General features: G+C 38.1%; 1 protein-coding gene across 1 annotated transcript in view; it reads right to left on the bottom strand.

Annotated features, from left to right (window-relative positions):
* Positions 1-17,483, bottom strand: part of Kcnt2 (potassium sodium-activated channel subfamily T member 2) — a 263,490-nt gene that overhangs the window by 32,641 nt on the left and 213,366 nt on the right. Inside the window, exons 21-23 of the mRNA XM_042701224.1 lie at positions 15,674-15,846; positions 9,179-9,250; positions 5,520-5,654 (exon numbers count right to left, since the gene is read on the bottom strand). Coding sequence (XP_042557158.1) covers positions 5,520-5,654; positions 9,179-9,250; positions 15,674-15,846 — 380 coding nt within the window. The remainder of the gene's footprint in view (positions 1-5,519; positions 5,655-9,178; positions 9,251-15,673; positions 15,847-17,483) is intronic.

Below are 17,483 nucleotides of genomic sequence, written 5' to 3'. Positions count from 1 at the left end.
GAAAACCTTAGCCAGGAAAGAAGTTTAGATGCACACAGCTATAAACTTTTGTGTCTCTATGGATTCTTTTGCTTACATTCATTATCTCTAACAAACTATATTGAATAGAAATACATGCATATGTACATGTGTGTATATATATAAAGTTCATATATATATGAAGTATTAGTGAGAAAGAATAAAAGAAAATTGAGTGACTAGGTTTTATTGTATTGGAGACATTTCTAGAGTTAAAATTAGATCATATAGCAAAATTTGTATGGCTATCTGACATGTCTATCATACATTGATGAACCTAAATCACTGGTATTGTTTCAAAATAGGAAATTCAGTGTATTAGCAAAGTCTGCCACCTAGTGAAATTTTAGATTGCAATAATACTTAGAAATAAAATAGTGTCTTTTTTCTATAAGGCATTACTTATGTTCAATTGCAATATTTTTTATTTTTATACTTGTTGACCTAATACATTTAATTATGCATCTTCTAAATTATAATACATGATATCTATTTCTGGGACTTAAAAGTTGCTAAATACACTTTGAATATAGAATAAGAAATGAATAAAATGATAGAGCAAACCCTGCCCTCCCCACGTACTAAGATCATAATATAATCATAATACAATAATACAATTTGTTCTATTTAAAACTTTTCTTCAACTACTTTAGCTTCTGGTTAACTTCTGTGAGGATGCAAATGTGTGTGTGTGTGTGTGTGTGTGTGTGTGTGTGTGTGTGTGTGCATATATATATGAAATTGTTTTCTGTGACTGCTATTTATTTGAGGGATATTTCTGACGTGCTCAGTTACCTTGATCAATAGAAAGACAAAAAGCTGGTGAATATGACATGAGTCAGGAATGGCCCTCAGTGCTCATGCGCAGAAGGCCCTAGCTGATGGTCCTACGCCCTGGGAAGTAGGAAATGTCTCACTGTCCACTTGGGGGAAGTTCGGTGGCAGAGGAGATGTCCTTGAAGGGAAATCAGGCTCTCTCCTCCTCTTTGGTTTCACAGACTGCATGATGACAACAGCTCTGTTTACCCTGGCTTGATGTCCTGCTGTTCACAGGCGCAGGGCAGACTGGCCCTTGGCCGTCAACTAAAACCTTGGAAACTATGAGTCAAAATAACACTTTTCCTGTTTTAAGTTGTTTCTTTGGGGCGTTTTGTCCAAATGATGGAAAACTAATGTATTTATTATGCATACTTCATGGGTTAGCAAGAGAACTGAAACTACTTGCAAGTGTGTGTATATGTGCTGGGTCCTGGGTCCTGGGTCTTGAACTCAGGGCCTGAGTGATTTCTCTGAACCGCACTTACTCTAGGCTGGCATTCTACCACTTGAGCCACCACTCCACTTCTGGCTTTTTGGAGATTAAGATTGGAGTCTCATAGACTTTTCTGCTCTGGCTGGCTTTGAACTGTGGTCCTCAATTCTCAGCTTCCTGAGTAGCCAGGATTACAGGCGTGTCTCACAAACACCCAGCTGCAAGATTATCTTAGACTGTTTGCTCGGCTGATCTCATCCACTCTCTCCAAAAGCATTCTCCACGTTGTACCTAATGTCATCTTATCTTGCAAAAATTTCTTATTAAGCTTGAAGAACAAGTCCATGCATTAACATACTCGACAAAACCATAACTACTTGGGCTTCTGGATGCTCCGTCATCTACCTATAGTTACACCTGTCTTCCATTTGGTCTGTAGTCTACAGTCTTAGCACCTGGGAGCTGCCTGCAGTATGCACAGAGCCCTCTGCGATGCTCATCTCTTGGCTCATGTAGCTTCTATTCACCTTTCAAGTCAAAGGTGATCAGATCTTCTGGGAGGATTTGCCTGAGTATCTTTTTCACCTGGGTTATATAACGACCTACTCCCCAGCCTACCGTGCTCTCCCCCCCACCAACCCAGCAATGGCCAATCTCTTCAGTTCAGTTTTGAATTGTCTTTCCAGCAGACTCTCAGCATACAGGACTTAGGGCAAGGCTGGCTTGATTGATCTCTGTATAGTCTCAACATTTACAAGATGCCTAATAAATGTGTGGGCTAAGCACTGGACATTAATAAATAACGACTGCAGGGGGCAGTCACAGAGGCGACCGCGAAAGGTAGAAACTGCACGATTTCACGCATAGCACAGACCCACGGAGTGTATGAAAATGTCCAGTGACATTACTCATTATCTTACAAGACTAGTTAGCTAATTTTCAGAAAACAAAACAAAAACAGACATTTAGAAAAAAACACTGCATATCAGAACAAAGTCATTTTTCAAAGAACTTCTAAAGGGAATTTCTCCTGGACTTTTACCATGCAAACTGAAATCAATCCATCTTTGTACTTACTCTGCACTGAACGTTTTCCTGTGTGCTCACCAGACAAGATTTTTCCTATTGGATGCTTAAACAAAACTTTCTCACCTCGTCTTCTCCCAACAGTCAGGCTGTAGATTTTAAACTGACTTTTATTTTCTTTTTAATTTTTCTGTATGGGTTAAGACTAAGGACCAAATTCCTCAGTAAAGCAAGAAAAGGGATAAATTCCACTGATACCTGAATATTGCCAAAGGAGGGAGTGGAATTTGATCAGCTACAATATCGTGGCCATGTTGAGATGAGTATTGTAAATCTAAGTACGCTTTGAGGTGCTTATTTAAGTTTAGTTTAGGTAGTAACACTTGTTCATAAGCGTATAGAAGTATGGAATTTCTCCGAAGGTACTGAGTATGAGGCTAGATAAAACTTTAGCCATATAAATTTAAATTTCAAGGCCAGATCTTCTTTGTTTTCACTATAGAAATAAAAACTGCACTCTCTGGTCGAACTTTGTACTGGCAAAAATCACTTCAGTCTTCCCTCTTAGATGTGTAAATGGAAGCCCTCAGGCGCTAGAGAGAGGAAGGTGTCGGTGTATTTGACAGGACAAAGACGTGATCTTAATGCTTTCAGTATTCAGAAATGATCTCGGAGAAGAGGATGCAGGATTGCTTAGAATTCATCATGAGGCTTCCCAGAAAAGGAACTGGCTACCCTATTCCGAGGAATATAGACCCTCTGGAGAAACGTATCCAAGGTAGTTCTCTGCCAATAAAGGAAAACTCAATGTGAAGAGCATTCACAAAGTGTGGTACCGACTGAACAAGTCTAGCTCTGGGTTTGTTCTGATGAGAGCGCATTGTGGCTGGCCGGCCAGCCACCCTGGCACGATTTTCAGATGACTTCTTCTCAAGCACTATCATTTCAGAGGCTATAGTCTAGACTTTGAATGCTGCAGAAGAGGCTCTATTGATAAATCACCTGGAAGAATGGCTTACCTCCTCTCAAAGAAAGAGAAAACTACCACGGCCAACTGAAGAACAGCAGAATTTGCCAACCCAAATTTGCTACTTTAGCTTAAGAGTTATGTTGAGTTTGGGAGCAATTAAGAATAAGAAATAAATATCGAAGCAAACAAACAAACTTCCCTGCCGTCTACTTCTTTGCCTAAACACAGGACAAATATGTCCATCAACCTTGTTTACCTAGAAATGACCAAAGAGGAATTTTACAATGTTTACTACCAAGTAACCTCTACTTGCAAATAGTTTTTTTCCAGATTTCCCTTACTCCAATCTACCACCAGTGGAAATGCACTCCTTTCCTTTTTCCAGGATATTCCTAGTCTACTGCTCTCCACTGAGATCTTAGCAAGACCAAACCTAAGCCTATTCTTTCCAGAAGCCTCCAGACAGCTACCTGAGCGGCACATGGACTAATAATCTTGTTCCTTTCTCTTTTGTTAATCTGTCCTCTTGATCTTGTTAGTCTGCTTTACTAACTTGTTACAAGAGTCCCAAGTGAAAATGCAGAAGAATAGAGGGGAAATGACTTTTTCTTCTTCCATATAATGAAAGCATATCACATTGTACGCTCCAGTCTTCAATGGCAGAGCCATGCTCATTAGAGTTGGAAAATAACTCTCCACATGCTGTTACTGCTCTCCTAGTGCGACCATTTCCCTTCCCAATGAAAACATACATACTCCTAGTAAATTAATGATAGCCTTCAGTTCAGGGCCCTTTGGAACTGAATAACCATAAAGCGTCTTTGGATGATCTGAAGGAAAAAAAAAGAGATCTAATAAATACAGTTATATGTCTCAGCAAATCACCAAGTTAGGAATTCAAGTGCTGCATATTCTGAACGAGAAACTGAACCTTATTTGAGCATATGGTTCATGAAGACATTGCGAGTCAGAACATTTCTACTACCAGTGTATCCTCGAATTACATCTCCATCAGACATAGCTCTAGGCAAAAGTGTTTTCTGAAAATGAATCTGACCTATTAGCTTTGAAAATTGGAATGTAAAAGCCTAATAGTTCCCATCAAAATGGAATTCAGGTCAAAGTAATCAATTCAATGCATGTCAAAGTAATCCACTCAAAATGACAGGAGATCAAATAATTTTCCAGCCTTTTAGGATGCTAAAATAAAGAGTAGCATCATCTCACACAAAGCCAATGGGCCAGATGTATTCATGAGCAATAGAAATGTTCAAAGGGACCTAAACAAGAGTGAAGAATTGCAAAGTTTCTGAGAGAAAATATGTATGCAAGCCCAACAGTCATTAATCTGACTAAGAGATAGAATACCAGTTAGAATATCATGATGATAACCCTTTATACAAGCAATATTCACACACAAGGAAAAGATAGGAAAGGAAAGCGGACTCTGTTGGAGCATAAAAACAAGATGGAGGCAAATAAAGATGTTAAATGAGGGTGGCTATACAGTTTCCACTGCATTTCTCAAAAAATAAACTGAAAATAATTTATCTGTGTATTTTCCATGCTTGTGCCTGTAAAGTCATAACCGCTATTTCACTAAGTGCAGGGCTTTGGGGGGGGGGGGGGGGGGAAGCATGAATAATCTTTAAAGGTTGAATGATAAATTGTTAATCTCTGAATATAAAAAGCAAGCCAGTCTCGCATAACAGAAGGCTAAGACCTTCTGGAGCAATGTCTCTCCTATTTCCTGTAAGCTGATAGAAAACCTACTTATAAAACTGAAATAGCGATCTCCCTGATAAATAAGGTTCTAAATGCTTCCACAGAGAATCATCTCCAGGATCGCAGACTTTTTGATTTCTAGCCACCTCTGAGTTTGCTGAGAACAAGGACTGTCTGCATATCCTCAACCATGACCCCAGAGCTTCATTATCTGAGTGCGTTTAGTGAAGGAAAGACAAGCAAACAGTGAGGGTATGGTTGGAGTTTGCGCTTCACGGGGACAAATGAGCTGCTCGGAGCATCTTACGTTGTGGGTGACATCGTGTGCGGAGACAGGCATGTGTTTAATCATGGCCTCGGGACCCCATGTGTGGGGATGAAGTGATCTGAGGAGGTGGACGTGCCGTTTTCCCTCCTCTTTAGAGCTCTGCCTCCGTGTTTCTTCTGAGAAGAAGCCCTTTGCTCTGCATTGCGACCGTATCAAGGCCATCCCGAGCCTGTGCTTGGGACGGGGCCCCACGCGCGCACCTGAACAGGGTCTGCACGTTCACGATGGTCTTGGCGTCCGCCATGTAGTCCTCCTCGGCGCTCATGGTGCTCTCCTTGTCCACCACCACCATGTTGGCAGCAAAGCTGACGCCGCACCTGAGCAGGTCATCTAGGCTTTCATAGAAACGAGCAGACAAAAGCAGACGTTAGACAAACCACGGCGTGAACGCGCCCCAGCTTGGCGCATCCGTGGATAAGGTGCCCTACGGGGGGTTTGCGCAGTGGGCAAGCACAGACACGAACGGGGTTTGTGACACAAGGGCACCTGCTTGGAGGAGAGCATTTTCATCGGGAGCTCGTGAAACTGCACTCGATCTCAACTGCGTCAAAGCCTCTGTAAGCAATACTTAGGAATTACACACTGGTACAGGGAACACACCTCGTTTGCAATCAAATGCAGAGGGAGGGTGTTAGATGTACGTTTTATAGTGAACAAATTATTTCAAAGACACAACACCTGCATTATTTATTTCTAAGGTACTTTGGCTAATGAAGAGATGGATAATTTATGTTCGTTTAACTAGCCAAGCCTCATGAAGAAGCGTAAGACAATAAAATGTTTATTTTTAAGTCTCTGCTATTTAAGTAAGAGCTATGCAGCATAAATTAGTATAAAGGAGAGATTTGTTTAATTCGAGCCTACCATTTTAGCCAGCCCAAATTGTTGAGCAACTGATTGAACAACTTATATTCTTTGAATGAATAAAGTGACTTAAAACTAGAAATATATAACCTGAGTTTTTCTTTATCTCTGATAGAATATTTTACATATTCCTAGGAAATTAATAGTCTCTCCAATCTCTAACAAAATACTTAATATTCTCCCAGGGAAGTAAAGGAAAAGATATTGTCCATTAACACTGGAAATGGGAACAACTATTATTCTCATTGCCTTCAGACAAATGGAATTGAATGGATCAAGAGAATGAATTTGAGTTAGCTGGGGTAACTATATATCTGAATATATCTATATCTGAAGTTGATTAAAGACAGATCAAGTTAGATTAAGTGATTTTAACTGGGAAGTATAAAACCTAAAGAATGACAATGACCTTTTAGATCCTTAAGTTGAGGGTCTGAACCCCTGAAAAGTGTCTCCAAGCCCATGACTGGTAGAGTTCTACATGTAGATTTCAGCAGACTCCTTTCCTTCTATGGAAAGGTGGAAAGCAGAGTTTCTTACTCTGATGAAGTGAGAATTTTACCAAAGCTACAATCCAATATACTCAGGAGTAGTTCAGAAAAAAATAGTTCACTTGAGTCAGAAGCAATGTTCTGTAGCAGAATGGATAACACTATGTACGCAGAATTTTATGATAATTATTTTATTTTTATTTTATCTCACATAATTTAAAATTTATTTATTTCATCATATCCAATGGAAAAGATCTTGAAGTTTCTCTGAGAATACTTGAGAATTTCTTAGGATATTTATCATAATTGGTCTTATATCTAGTTGAATGAATTTATAAAAAGAGTTACTCAAGTGGTTCACTTCTATAATCCTAACTACTCAGGAGGCTGAGATCTGAGGATCGCAGTTTGAAGTCAGCCCAGACAGGAAAGTCCTGAATCTCTTATCTCCAATTAACTGCCCAAAAGTCAAGATGGAGCTGTGGATCAAGTAGTTGCTGAGGGTATAGCTGAGTGCTTTCCTTGCGTGTACAAGGCCCTGGGTTCCATCCCCAGAACTGACAAATAAATAAATGGAAAATGGTACTTAATAGAGTATAAAAGTTATGACCAATGCATTTGCCTTCAATCAATCCAACTCATAATTTTAGATTATTCCCTCACATTTCAGCTTTTATAATTTTCCACATTAAAAAAGAAATCTCTACTGTACTGTAATTTTATTTTTAAAAAAAGGGAGTGATAGAGTGATAGAGGTGAGTTTGGCTGGATAAGATATGCAGAAAGAATTTGAGCTAGAAAAGATGAATGTTGGATCAGCAATCATTTAACTAAGCTGAAGTTGATACTTGACAAAAAGAAATCACTCTTGGGAGTTACTTCTGTTAAAGTTGTAACAGTTCCCAATATCCACATTCATCAGTTAACTCCATCCTCAATTTTTTGGGTGGTTTAATTACTCCTAATTAAGGTAAAGGACATTCACAATCATCATTAAGTATGAGCTTAAATCTACAGGGCATGCGTAACTTTCAAATGATAATCCTGAACCCCATGGAAGCTTTGTTCTTCCTAAGAAGATGACACTATTCTTTGCTATTCATTTACTCTCCCATGGAGTCCTTTCTTCCTTTTCCTGAGTAGGCTACCAAGCTCTGGTAGTTCATCCCAGGCATGATTTGCCTCCAGCATCGTCATGATTTTCAGTGGCTGATCTGCCACCAGGTGGCAGCCGACTCAAGTCCGTCTGTTGTTTTTTTTAAGTTTGTTGTTGCTTTTAAGTTCATCTAATCAACATCTTTTTGCCTCTTACTTTGACTCCTTTTTCCAGGAGCTAGAATGTGACATCTACAAGCTGAACTTCAGTCAGAGGAGTCAAAAATAAGCAAAATAAAACTCCAAGGTGAAAATCCACCTTCCTGGCAGCCTGTTTCAACAATCCTCAGATTATACTCCATTCTCTTTCATCTCCAGCCCTAGAAACGGAATCTTCTCAGGTCTTTTTTCCTTAAGATAAATATTCTAAATATTCATAGTTTATATCAGAAAAGGCATATGGGAGTTTTATCCTTAACTTTATCTCTCACAGTTTTTCTGATGAATTTTTAATAGAATGACCATTTAAAAGCACTTCCAATTATGTTATAATCATGTAGGATTAAAGTAATGCTGACTGTATTTTAGTTGGTTATTATTATTCTGATAGCTCACAATATAACTAATGATACTTTAATAATAACTAATAACCTTTTCATGTATATTAGGGATTATTAATACATTTTGGTATGTTTGATCTTTCTTTTATCCCCAGCCAATAAATAATTTTAAGGAGCTGGTCAACATCTGGAGGGTAAAACCTAAGCACTAATATTCTCAACTGGTCATTTGAAATATTTTAGTTCAAAGATGTGACTGAGCTTTTGTTAGTGGACAAGGTAACATATTTTACTTCTTTTTCTTACCACTAACTTTTTGAATTTTTCCATATTTATTGTCATGGTGAGGCATAAAAACATCCAATTTTGTGTTAATGCATTATACATACAAGACTTCTTGTAAACAAACACTTTACATATCATCAATTCTGCTATCTGGCTAGAATAAATTCTTAAGGTGTTGCTATTTATGGCTCCAAGTCAGTGAGCTCTTCTCAAGTATCTTAAAGAGTCTCACAGGTTTTGTTAAAGAAATCAGTGTTAAAGAGATCTTAGGGGTATTTTCCTGTCATTTTAACCGCAATAATAACAGTCATAAACTAATATGAATTCAGTAGAAGACACAGAATGGAAGTAGCTTTGCACACGGACAAGATCGGCATGCAACAGGATTGTTTGAAGTCCACAATGGATGACTGCTCAGGAAGCTGACTATCAGCTGAGTAGTGCACGGACATAAGCTGCGCATGCACGATGCATCATGTCTGCGGTAGAGACAGACCCACACGCACCATGCACAGGCCACCACAGGACACCACACAGCGAAACGCCAAGGACTTAGTCACCTACTTGTCAATAGAGCCCACCATGTAGTAAACCATTGGAAACCAACAGATGGCATCCAGAAAGTGCACATCTGGCCTAAGTGGCAGACGGGTTACAAAATGAAACACAATGTCACAACAGGGCAGCACTTCTAGAGAAAGGAGGCAAGTTCACTTAGTTTGCATTTCCAAAACTCAACGTTGCTGACAAGAGTCTTTTTTTTCTTAACCCCCTTAACATTAATTAGAAGTTGACATTTGCCTGGGCTGTGCAAACTGCACTGTGCGCTCAGAACAGCCAAACACCAGCACTCAGCTTTTCTAAGTCAGAAACATTATGGTACGATTGTACAAAAGGTACTGGATTAGTACTCTTGACGAGGACTAAAATACCAACTCCATAAACTGTAAAGCTGCTCCTGCAGAAGAGGCCTTGGAAAGGAAGAATCTAAGTTTTATCCTAATGCCTGTGTTAGGGGGTCTCTTCTGAGACATTTGTCTAGGGAAGATCTAATTACAACATGTCAAATAAAGAAACACTATATCCCATACAAAATATGGACTAGTACAATAAAAGTATTTCACCTTTATTGGTATATTCAATATACAGCATTGAGCACCATTTATTATCCCTGTAATATATATATATATATATATATATATATATATATATATATATATAACTTATATTTGAGGGAAGGACCATGAACTTGAAATCAATCAATATATTACATTTCTTTTACGAGGATTAATTTATCCACTTATGTAGTTATCCAGCATGTATGTATCCCAACCTTCTACTTCATGTGTATTTACAAAAGAATAACAGATTGACTTCGATTTTTTAAAATGCACATACAAAAAGACAAAATGAATTATATTCTTAATCTAAAAAAAAAATAGTATGTTGCATGGAGAAGGCAAGATTGGAAAATAGTGCAGAGGCGATACTTAGCTGGGAGCTAAAGAGTGAGAACTAGTGCAAATGGAGAAGATGCTCCGGACAAAGGAAATCCAAGCCCCTGCCATTTCCCACACGCTGAGCTCCCACTAGACCAGTCCGGGCCTCCCCGCCTATTTTCTGCCGAGAGATTGTCCCCTATCCCCTTGTACTCCAAGAAAAAACGAAACCTGCACACAGGGAGTAATGCCTAACCTGTCATCTTTCAATGAAGAGCATTGTTCTGATTTTCACCAAATGGATTCCACAATAAATTCCTTTGCAGTCACTTAAGAGGCCCACTATATTTCATCTATTAAATGTATCCCAATTAATTTTGTAAATCGTCGATCATTTAGCTTATAAGTTATTTTTACTCTGCACCAGTGGTCATTACAGTCATGTTTAGGATGTGGTTTTAGATAGAACACTGGACATGGGTGTGGTTGGAGTGGTAAGGATCTTGCCCTGCAAACAGGAGGCCCTACTGCTAAAATAAACGACTGCTACTGAAAAAGTGATTCAAATATATACCTGCAATGTAATGAACTTGTCCATTTTACATTTCCATGTATTGCATCAGCTTACTTAACTAAACTGACCACAGTGTTTATGACACAATCTGCTTCAGAATTGAGTAAAGCTAATTAGAACATTGGTTAATAAACTAATCTTTTCAGTCATTGGGAGATAGTTGATTGATAAACATAACCTTACTATTGAAAAGCATTGTTTTTGAGAAATGCCAAACAGACACACAAAACAGTCACAAAACGCAAGAGATGGTTCTTTGTGTTACATCTCTAACATACAGGTGAAAAGATGAATGTAGGAAAAAGAACTATAAACTACAAGACAATAAAATGCACATAGGGTATTTTTCTGCTACAGAGAGGATGCCTGTCTATAGCATAAGAAGTCATGTTAAGGAAAACTTTTCAAAGTGAGGGACAGCTTGAGTGATTGACAGTTTTAATTAAAGAGCACCACAAAAACTTCAACCTCTAAGAAACAAGTTTCAAAAATTGTTGGTTATAAAACCAAGTGCCAGTGCTGATGCCTGTAATCCTAGAGACTCAGGAAATGGCCCAGATAGGAAAGTGCATGAAACTCTTCTCCAAGTAACCACCAGAAAAACTGAAGTGGTGCTGTGGCTCAAAGTAGTAAGTAGAGCGCTAGCCTTGAATGAAAGAACTCAGGGACAGCTCTCAGGCCCTGAGTTCAAGCCCCAGGACTGACAAGAAATAAAAATAAAAATAAAGAAATATTTTGAATCTATAAGGGAAAGATAAACAAGGCAGGGAAAGAAAGAAATTTACAAACCTAAACAAAGCTAAACAAACCACAATTAGTGATAAATGAAATTAAAACTCTACAAGCATGCAGAATCAGTAAACAGAAGAAAATGCGCACATTCATTAACTAGTCCTAAGTGTAATTCTACAAAGAAGTATAACCTTTTATGAGTCCGAAGCTTCATATCCTTATTAAGTCTCTCATAATAAAAATGGACACTGTTGTAAATATTAAATACGTAGTGAGCACCAGGAGCTGAATAACTCACTATCAAACTCATAATCTTAATAATTCAATGTGTGAATTTCAAGATCAAGTGTAATATTCTTTTATGAGCAGTTCATTTTGTCAGTATTTCATATTTGTTCGTTTAAGGGGTTTAGGTTTTCATAAGCTATTAAAGTTTAATTGCAGCTATTTAAAATATATTTCTTCTTCCTTCCCTGACCGCTTTCCTTCCTCCCTCCCTCTCTACCTTCCTTCCTTCCCTCCTTCCTTCCTTCCTTCATTCATTCTTTTCTTTCAATACTGGGACTTGAACCCAAGGCAGAGTCTACACTGAGCCACACTGCTGCCTGGAGTTTTTTCCCACTGGGTTTTCACATGAGACTTTCTGTATATTTGCACAGTGACAGCATTGTTGTTTGGAAGGAAACTAGCCCAGATCTTGTGCTAGTATTTTATGTACTATTTTTAGTCTCATAATAACTCGGGAAGAGTTCTAACCATTTCACATATCAAAAGTCCAAACTAGCCGGGCACCAGTGGCTCACGCCTGTAATTCTAGCCACTCAGGAGGCTGAGATCTGAGGATCACGGTTCAAAGCCAGCCAGGCAGAAAAGTCCATGAGACTCTGATCTCCAATAAACCACTAGAAAACTGAAAGTGGTGCTGTGGCTCAAGAGGTAGAGTGCTCACCTTGAGCTGAAGAGCAAAGGGACAGCACTCAGGCCCAGAGTTCAAGCCCCACGACCGACCAAAAAAAAAGTCCAAACTGACCACAGAGGTTCAATGTCCTGCAACAGGCCTATTGAGAGGTGGGTAATCCTGTGTAGTATTTCAGATCTGTGTGAGGCTGCTTGAATTTCTCTAAGAAGGGCATTGGTATAAAAGCTATCTTACCATTACTTTTTAAATAAGCTGAAGTTTTCTTGACAGACTTCACAGATTGGCTGAATAAGCCACAAGTGAGTTCAAAGTTAGTAGTGTAAGCTTGGATCTTATATTTTTTTGTGTGTCCAGTTTTAAGTGAAATGTGAAAAGTGTTCTACAAGTGTTCTAAACAAGTAAAAGATATTTTCCAATTAGACTGTGTTTTATTTCATTATCATTTGGACTGTGAATGTTTATTTCATCATACACACATATTTGTGAATAGTATAAATTTAATTACCATTAAAAATTCCATATTATGATGTCAGTTTTTATTTCTGTTATGTTAAATTGATTGTTCTTTGTATTAAATTTCCTAGATGGCCATGTACCTATTATTAACTTCATCATTACTCATGGGAACTTAAGCATCAAGCCCCCAAGTTAAGTAATAATTATGAAAGCACACATAATCATTGTAAAAAAAATCTCTTTCGCGTGGAAAAATGTTAAAGAAAGCTTGCTTTGTAATATCAAAAGATAGATTACAACAGGTGAATCATGTCAGAACAAATGTCTCATTATTTAAAAAGGGGGAATTGCGTAAAACTTCCAGGAACATTATTTATTGATGTTTACCTTCTGTTTCTTCATTCTTGTCCAAGGAAACAGAGTACAACAAATAAAAATGTTAGACAGCCCTAGAGAAGTATGCAGGCAGATAAAAGGCATTACAACATGTACCTGCAGCCTAATCAGCAAATTAAAACAGTGATAATTGTATAACATGTCATCATTTAGTGTCCTGAAATAAAAGCAAACCCTCCCAGAATCATCAACCCGCAATATTATGCAAACAATTAGATTCTAAATTGTGAACCGTGACAAAGGCTACTGGAATGAGTAGTGAAAAATCAGCTGAAATTAATATATATTCTTGCCTCCAAAAATAACTGACAATAAATAGCCTTTGCCATATCAAAGACTTATAAGTAAGCTCCCACAGCCGAAGAGACAATGACCTAGGAATTGCATAGAAGGCTGTGACCTTGACAGATATGTTTGGATGTCCTGTGCCTCTTTAGAATCAGTTTTACACCACTTATAAAGAAAGACAATGCATCGGAGCCACTCAGCTTTGCACTGTCTGCTTCAAGCTTTAAGAAGACTGTAAATCTGTGAGAACCTATTTCTAGTTAAAATGTAAAATAAAGGCAAAACAGCTGCTCTTTGACAAGAATAGGAATGCTCAATGGCTTTCCACTTGTAAACAGGTTAAATAATGTTAACTTTATTACCTGATCTTTATGGTCACACACAAATGAAGTAGTCTTGGATAAGAATAGTGTGTGTGTGTGTGTGTGTGTGTGTGTGTGTGTGTGTGTGTGTGTGTGTGTGTGTGTGTGTGTGTGTGTGTGTGTTATAGAATGGTCCAGTTTGTCAGTCATCAAGAGACGTTTTCAGGTTTCCCTGTGGTTGTGCAAATTCAGGAATTACACAAACAACCACCTGATCCTAGTGTACAAACTCATCATTCACGAATCAGACATTCTGGTGACCCCATTATGTAAAACCAAACAGAAATAGTCTACAGAGCACAGCTACTGGAACTTCTTTTAATTCTGCTACCAGGAGTTAATAATAATACGAGGTAGAAGGAGGAAGGACAGACTCTCAATCGAGATCAGACTCATTGGGGAGATTAAAATTGAAAAGGAGGGCTCTGTAGAGAACCATGCTCCCACAATTGTGCAGACCCAGTTCTCCAGCTACACGTCAGGACACGCAACCTTATCTTGAAGTAACATGAAGAAGAGGAAAGGACAGCGTGGGCCTTAGCCCTGCCAGAGAAAACGCTGTCAACACAACTCCTTTCCTCCCAGGCCTCATCCTGTCTTTTCTCCTGATGCGCCTTGATTCACATCATCCACGATGGAGCTACTCCAAGACAGTTTGCAGATATCCATGCCCCTTGTGGGTGGAGATGCCGTGCACACACACACACAGAGATGCCACAATCTCAGATTTGATTTGGCATAGTTTAAGCTCTCTGTTGTTGCCAGTTGAGCTACGCCCTTGCAGCCTTGGAGCCCTCAGAAAAGATTCACCGTTGGGCTGTGTTCCAAAGAGCTGGGAGGGGCTGGAATACTGCTCTAGCGCCCAGGCTAGCTCACACTGCCCAGGCACTGCTGCTCTCCTGGGGTTTGCTTTAAGATGCTTGGATTTCTTCTGAGAATGGGTTCAACTCTGGGTGCTGTCATGCCTAAACTAACTAGCTCCACACCTCCCTTGCCACCAAGAGGATACTGGATCCCGATGGCTGAGAATTCTTCCACTGACCGTTCTGTAAAGTTTTAGTTACCATGGCGAAGAGAGTGTTAAAAAAAAAGAGAGAAAGAGATTCAATACATGGGTCTTTCAATTTTGGTCTATTGAGAAAGGTATTGTTGTGAAGGGACGATATATGGGGGGAAGGCTCTTTGGAGAAACTTTTAAGAAGCCAGGTATAATGTAATTTGATATCATTTAATTCACCCTGACATTTGAATGGGGGGGACCACCCACTATCAGTTTCCAGTCATAGGAAAAGTCATTGTAATTTCAGAATATAATGGTTTTGACTATTGTATTCTATGACACATTTGTATTTGTGGGAGTGTTTTCTGAATCTTAGTCTTTAACTTTATCTAACAGTTTGACACAAACATTATCTGGACTACGTTATAAAACCAAACATTTTAACAGTAATTGCAGTGAGACTGTAAGACCATGTTTTATGATATAACAGATAAATATGGATCAATAAATGCTTCTCTGATATTTAATGGTAGTCAACAAAATTGTCCTGTTTGGGAAGAGATTCTTTTCATGTCAGTTTGATTAATTTAGTAAAATGGAAATGATTATTTCAAGGGTCTCTTTCCCATGGCAGAATAAATAAATTTCAACTTGTATAATAAAGTTAAATAAAATTCTCAGAATATTCCAGTGGTGTTTTAAGTACTATTTACCAAACACAGCCATATTCAATGACGGTTTTTAAATCATTGCAAAGAATTTATCTCCCAATGAGTTGTGTACCATAATGTATCTGATTTAAAATACTCTAAGCAAATTAAAGTCAATTATTTCTATGTACATAAAATAATATCAAAACTCTGTCTGGTTTACATACTTTAAGACATACTTACGGGTTATCCAACAGCAGTACTATGGGATTAAGTTCTCTCTTTGGTCTATAATATGCCCTGAGAGGTACAATAAAATTATACAATCCGTTCCCAGCTGTTTCAGCTGCAACTATAATTAGCTTATTTTTGAATCCATAGGCTTTTGCATCTTCATAGTAGTTATGCTGGCAACTCTGAGAAGAAAAATTATACAAAGAAAAGCCATTTTTGTATTTCAATATAATTTGGTGGAAAACATTAGCATATATGACGATGTAAAAGCAATCTGATTTAACGTTCTCACAAATTTGACAGCAGTTACCTCTGACTGGGCTCTGTCCTCCCACTTGAGGTAGGAATTAAAGCTTGCATGTAGGGGAAAATGAATTCTGAGTATACAGTTCGATGCTGAGAAAGTCTGCACTGTCAATGCACAGGAAGCTACCACTTACCACAAGATGACATGCGCAGTAGCAATTACCTACTGTGTCTTCAATTTCTAGAAATAGCCAGGACTAGAACTAAGTAGCCCCAGCAACATTCCCAGTACTGCATACCTAAAACAAAATAAAACAGAAAACAATCCCACAAAGAAACCTGGTCTACATGGGTAATAAGGTAAGTACTCAAAAGAAAACTAGTAATAATAAAAATAATAACAAGAACAACGCATTACCAAAATCCATTGCTGGCCTGAGAAAACTTAGCTTGAAAACAGACTTTTGTTATTTCCTGAGAGTTTAAGCTTTGCTGGAATTAATTAATATTGCTAAACCCAAACTACTCTTAAACGTGGAGAGCTGCTTGCTACCGTTCTTTCGCCCAGATATATCTCTACAAGGATTTCTTTTTATTTACTTGGGCTGAGATTAGTTAGTCTTCTGTAGATTCATCAATTTTAGAATAAATGTTTTGCTATCCTTTCTTAATAAAAAAAAATTATAAAACACTGGTGTGAGACAGACACCATAAGTAAAGCAATAGACAAGATCACCATTGTCACAAACACCACAGACACTGCTGCTATTACAGTCAGAAGGTAAAAAGTGTTAAATATACTTAAGAGATGAAAGAAAGCAAACTAGGAACAAAGGAGAGAGATCTTTCACAACAGCCAAGCAAAAGGTTGAAACTAGGTAATATCTATTCCTATGTATCTTCTCTAACTCAACAGTGAAGTCAAAGGATAATTTAAGTTCCATAAAGAATGTAACTGAAGGGATTAACTTTGAAACAGAATTGAAGACATCACCTAAAATTCAAGAAAGAGGAGAAAAGAAATAAAGGCTAAGATAGAAAAATTAGAAAGTATTAATGATAGCATAAACTCTTATATATATATATATATATATATATATATACAGAATAACTGAAAAATCACAAGAATCCCAAAGTTTATCCAATCAGATATTGATAGATTATTCTTCAAGCAGAAGAGAAACCCAAATCCTGAAGAAAGCCAATGACTACCAACCCAAATAACTAAAAAGAATGTCCATCTATGCATATGATAAGGAAAGTATAGCTCAGCCAAGACAACAAGAAAATCTAACAGCACCAACAGGAAAAGAGAACTACTTGCAGGGAACAAAAATTACAAATAAGGTTGTTTTTCAGCAGTAAAAGTATGCAAAATGGCATTAAATAAAGACCAGAAAGTGCTAAAAAAGAGAGAGAGAGAGAGAAATAATTTTTCTTAAAAAGGAAGAAAAAAGGAGCACAAGGAAGGGAGGGATTGAGGATGAGAGGGAAGGAAAAAGGAAAGAAGGAAAGGAAGGAGAGAGAAGGAAAAGAACCATCCTAGTCTGGGGTTAGGCACCAAGGAAAACTG

The sequence above is a fragment of the Dipodomys spectabilis genome, unplaced genomic scaffold, assembly GCF_019054845.1.
Source record: "Dipodomys spectabilis isolate Male_0828 unplaced genomic scaffold, ASM1905484v1 ptg000288l, whole genome shotgun sequence".
Lineage (NCBI taxonomy): Eukaryota > Metazoa > Chordata > Mammalia > Rodentia > Heteromyidae > Dipodomys > Dipodomys spectabilis.
Note: the sequence above shows the minus strand (reverse complement) of the source record. Positions and strands in the feature narration are given on the sequence as shown.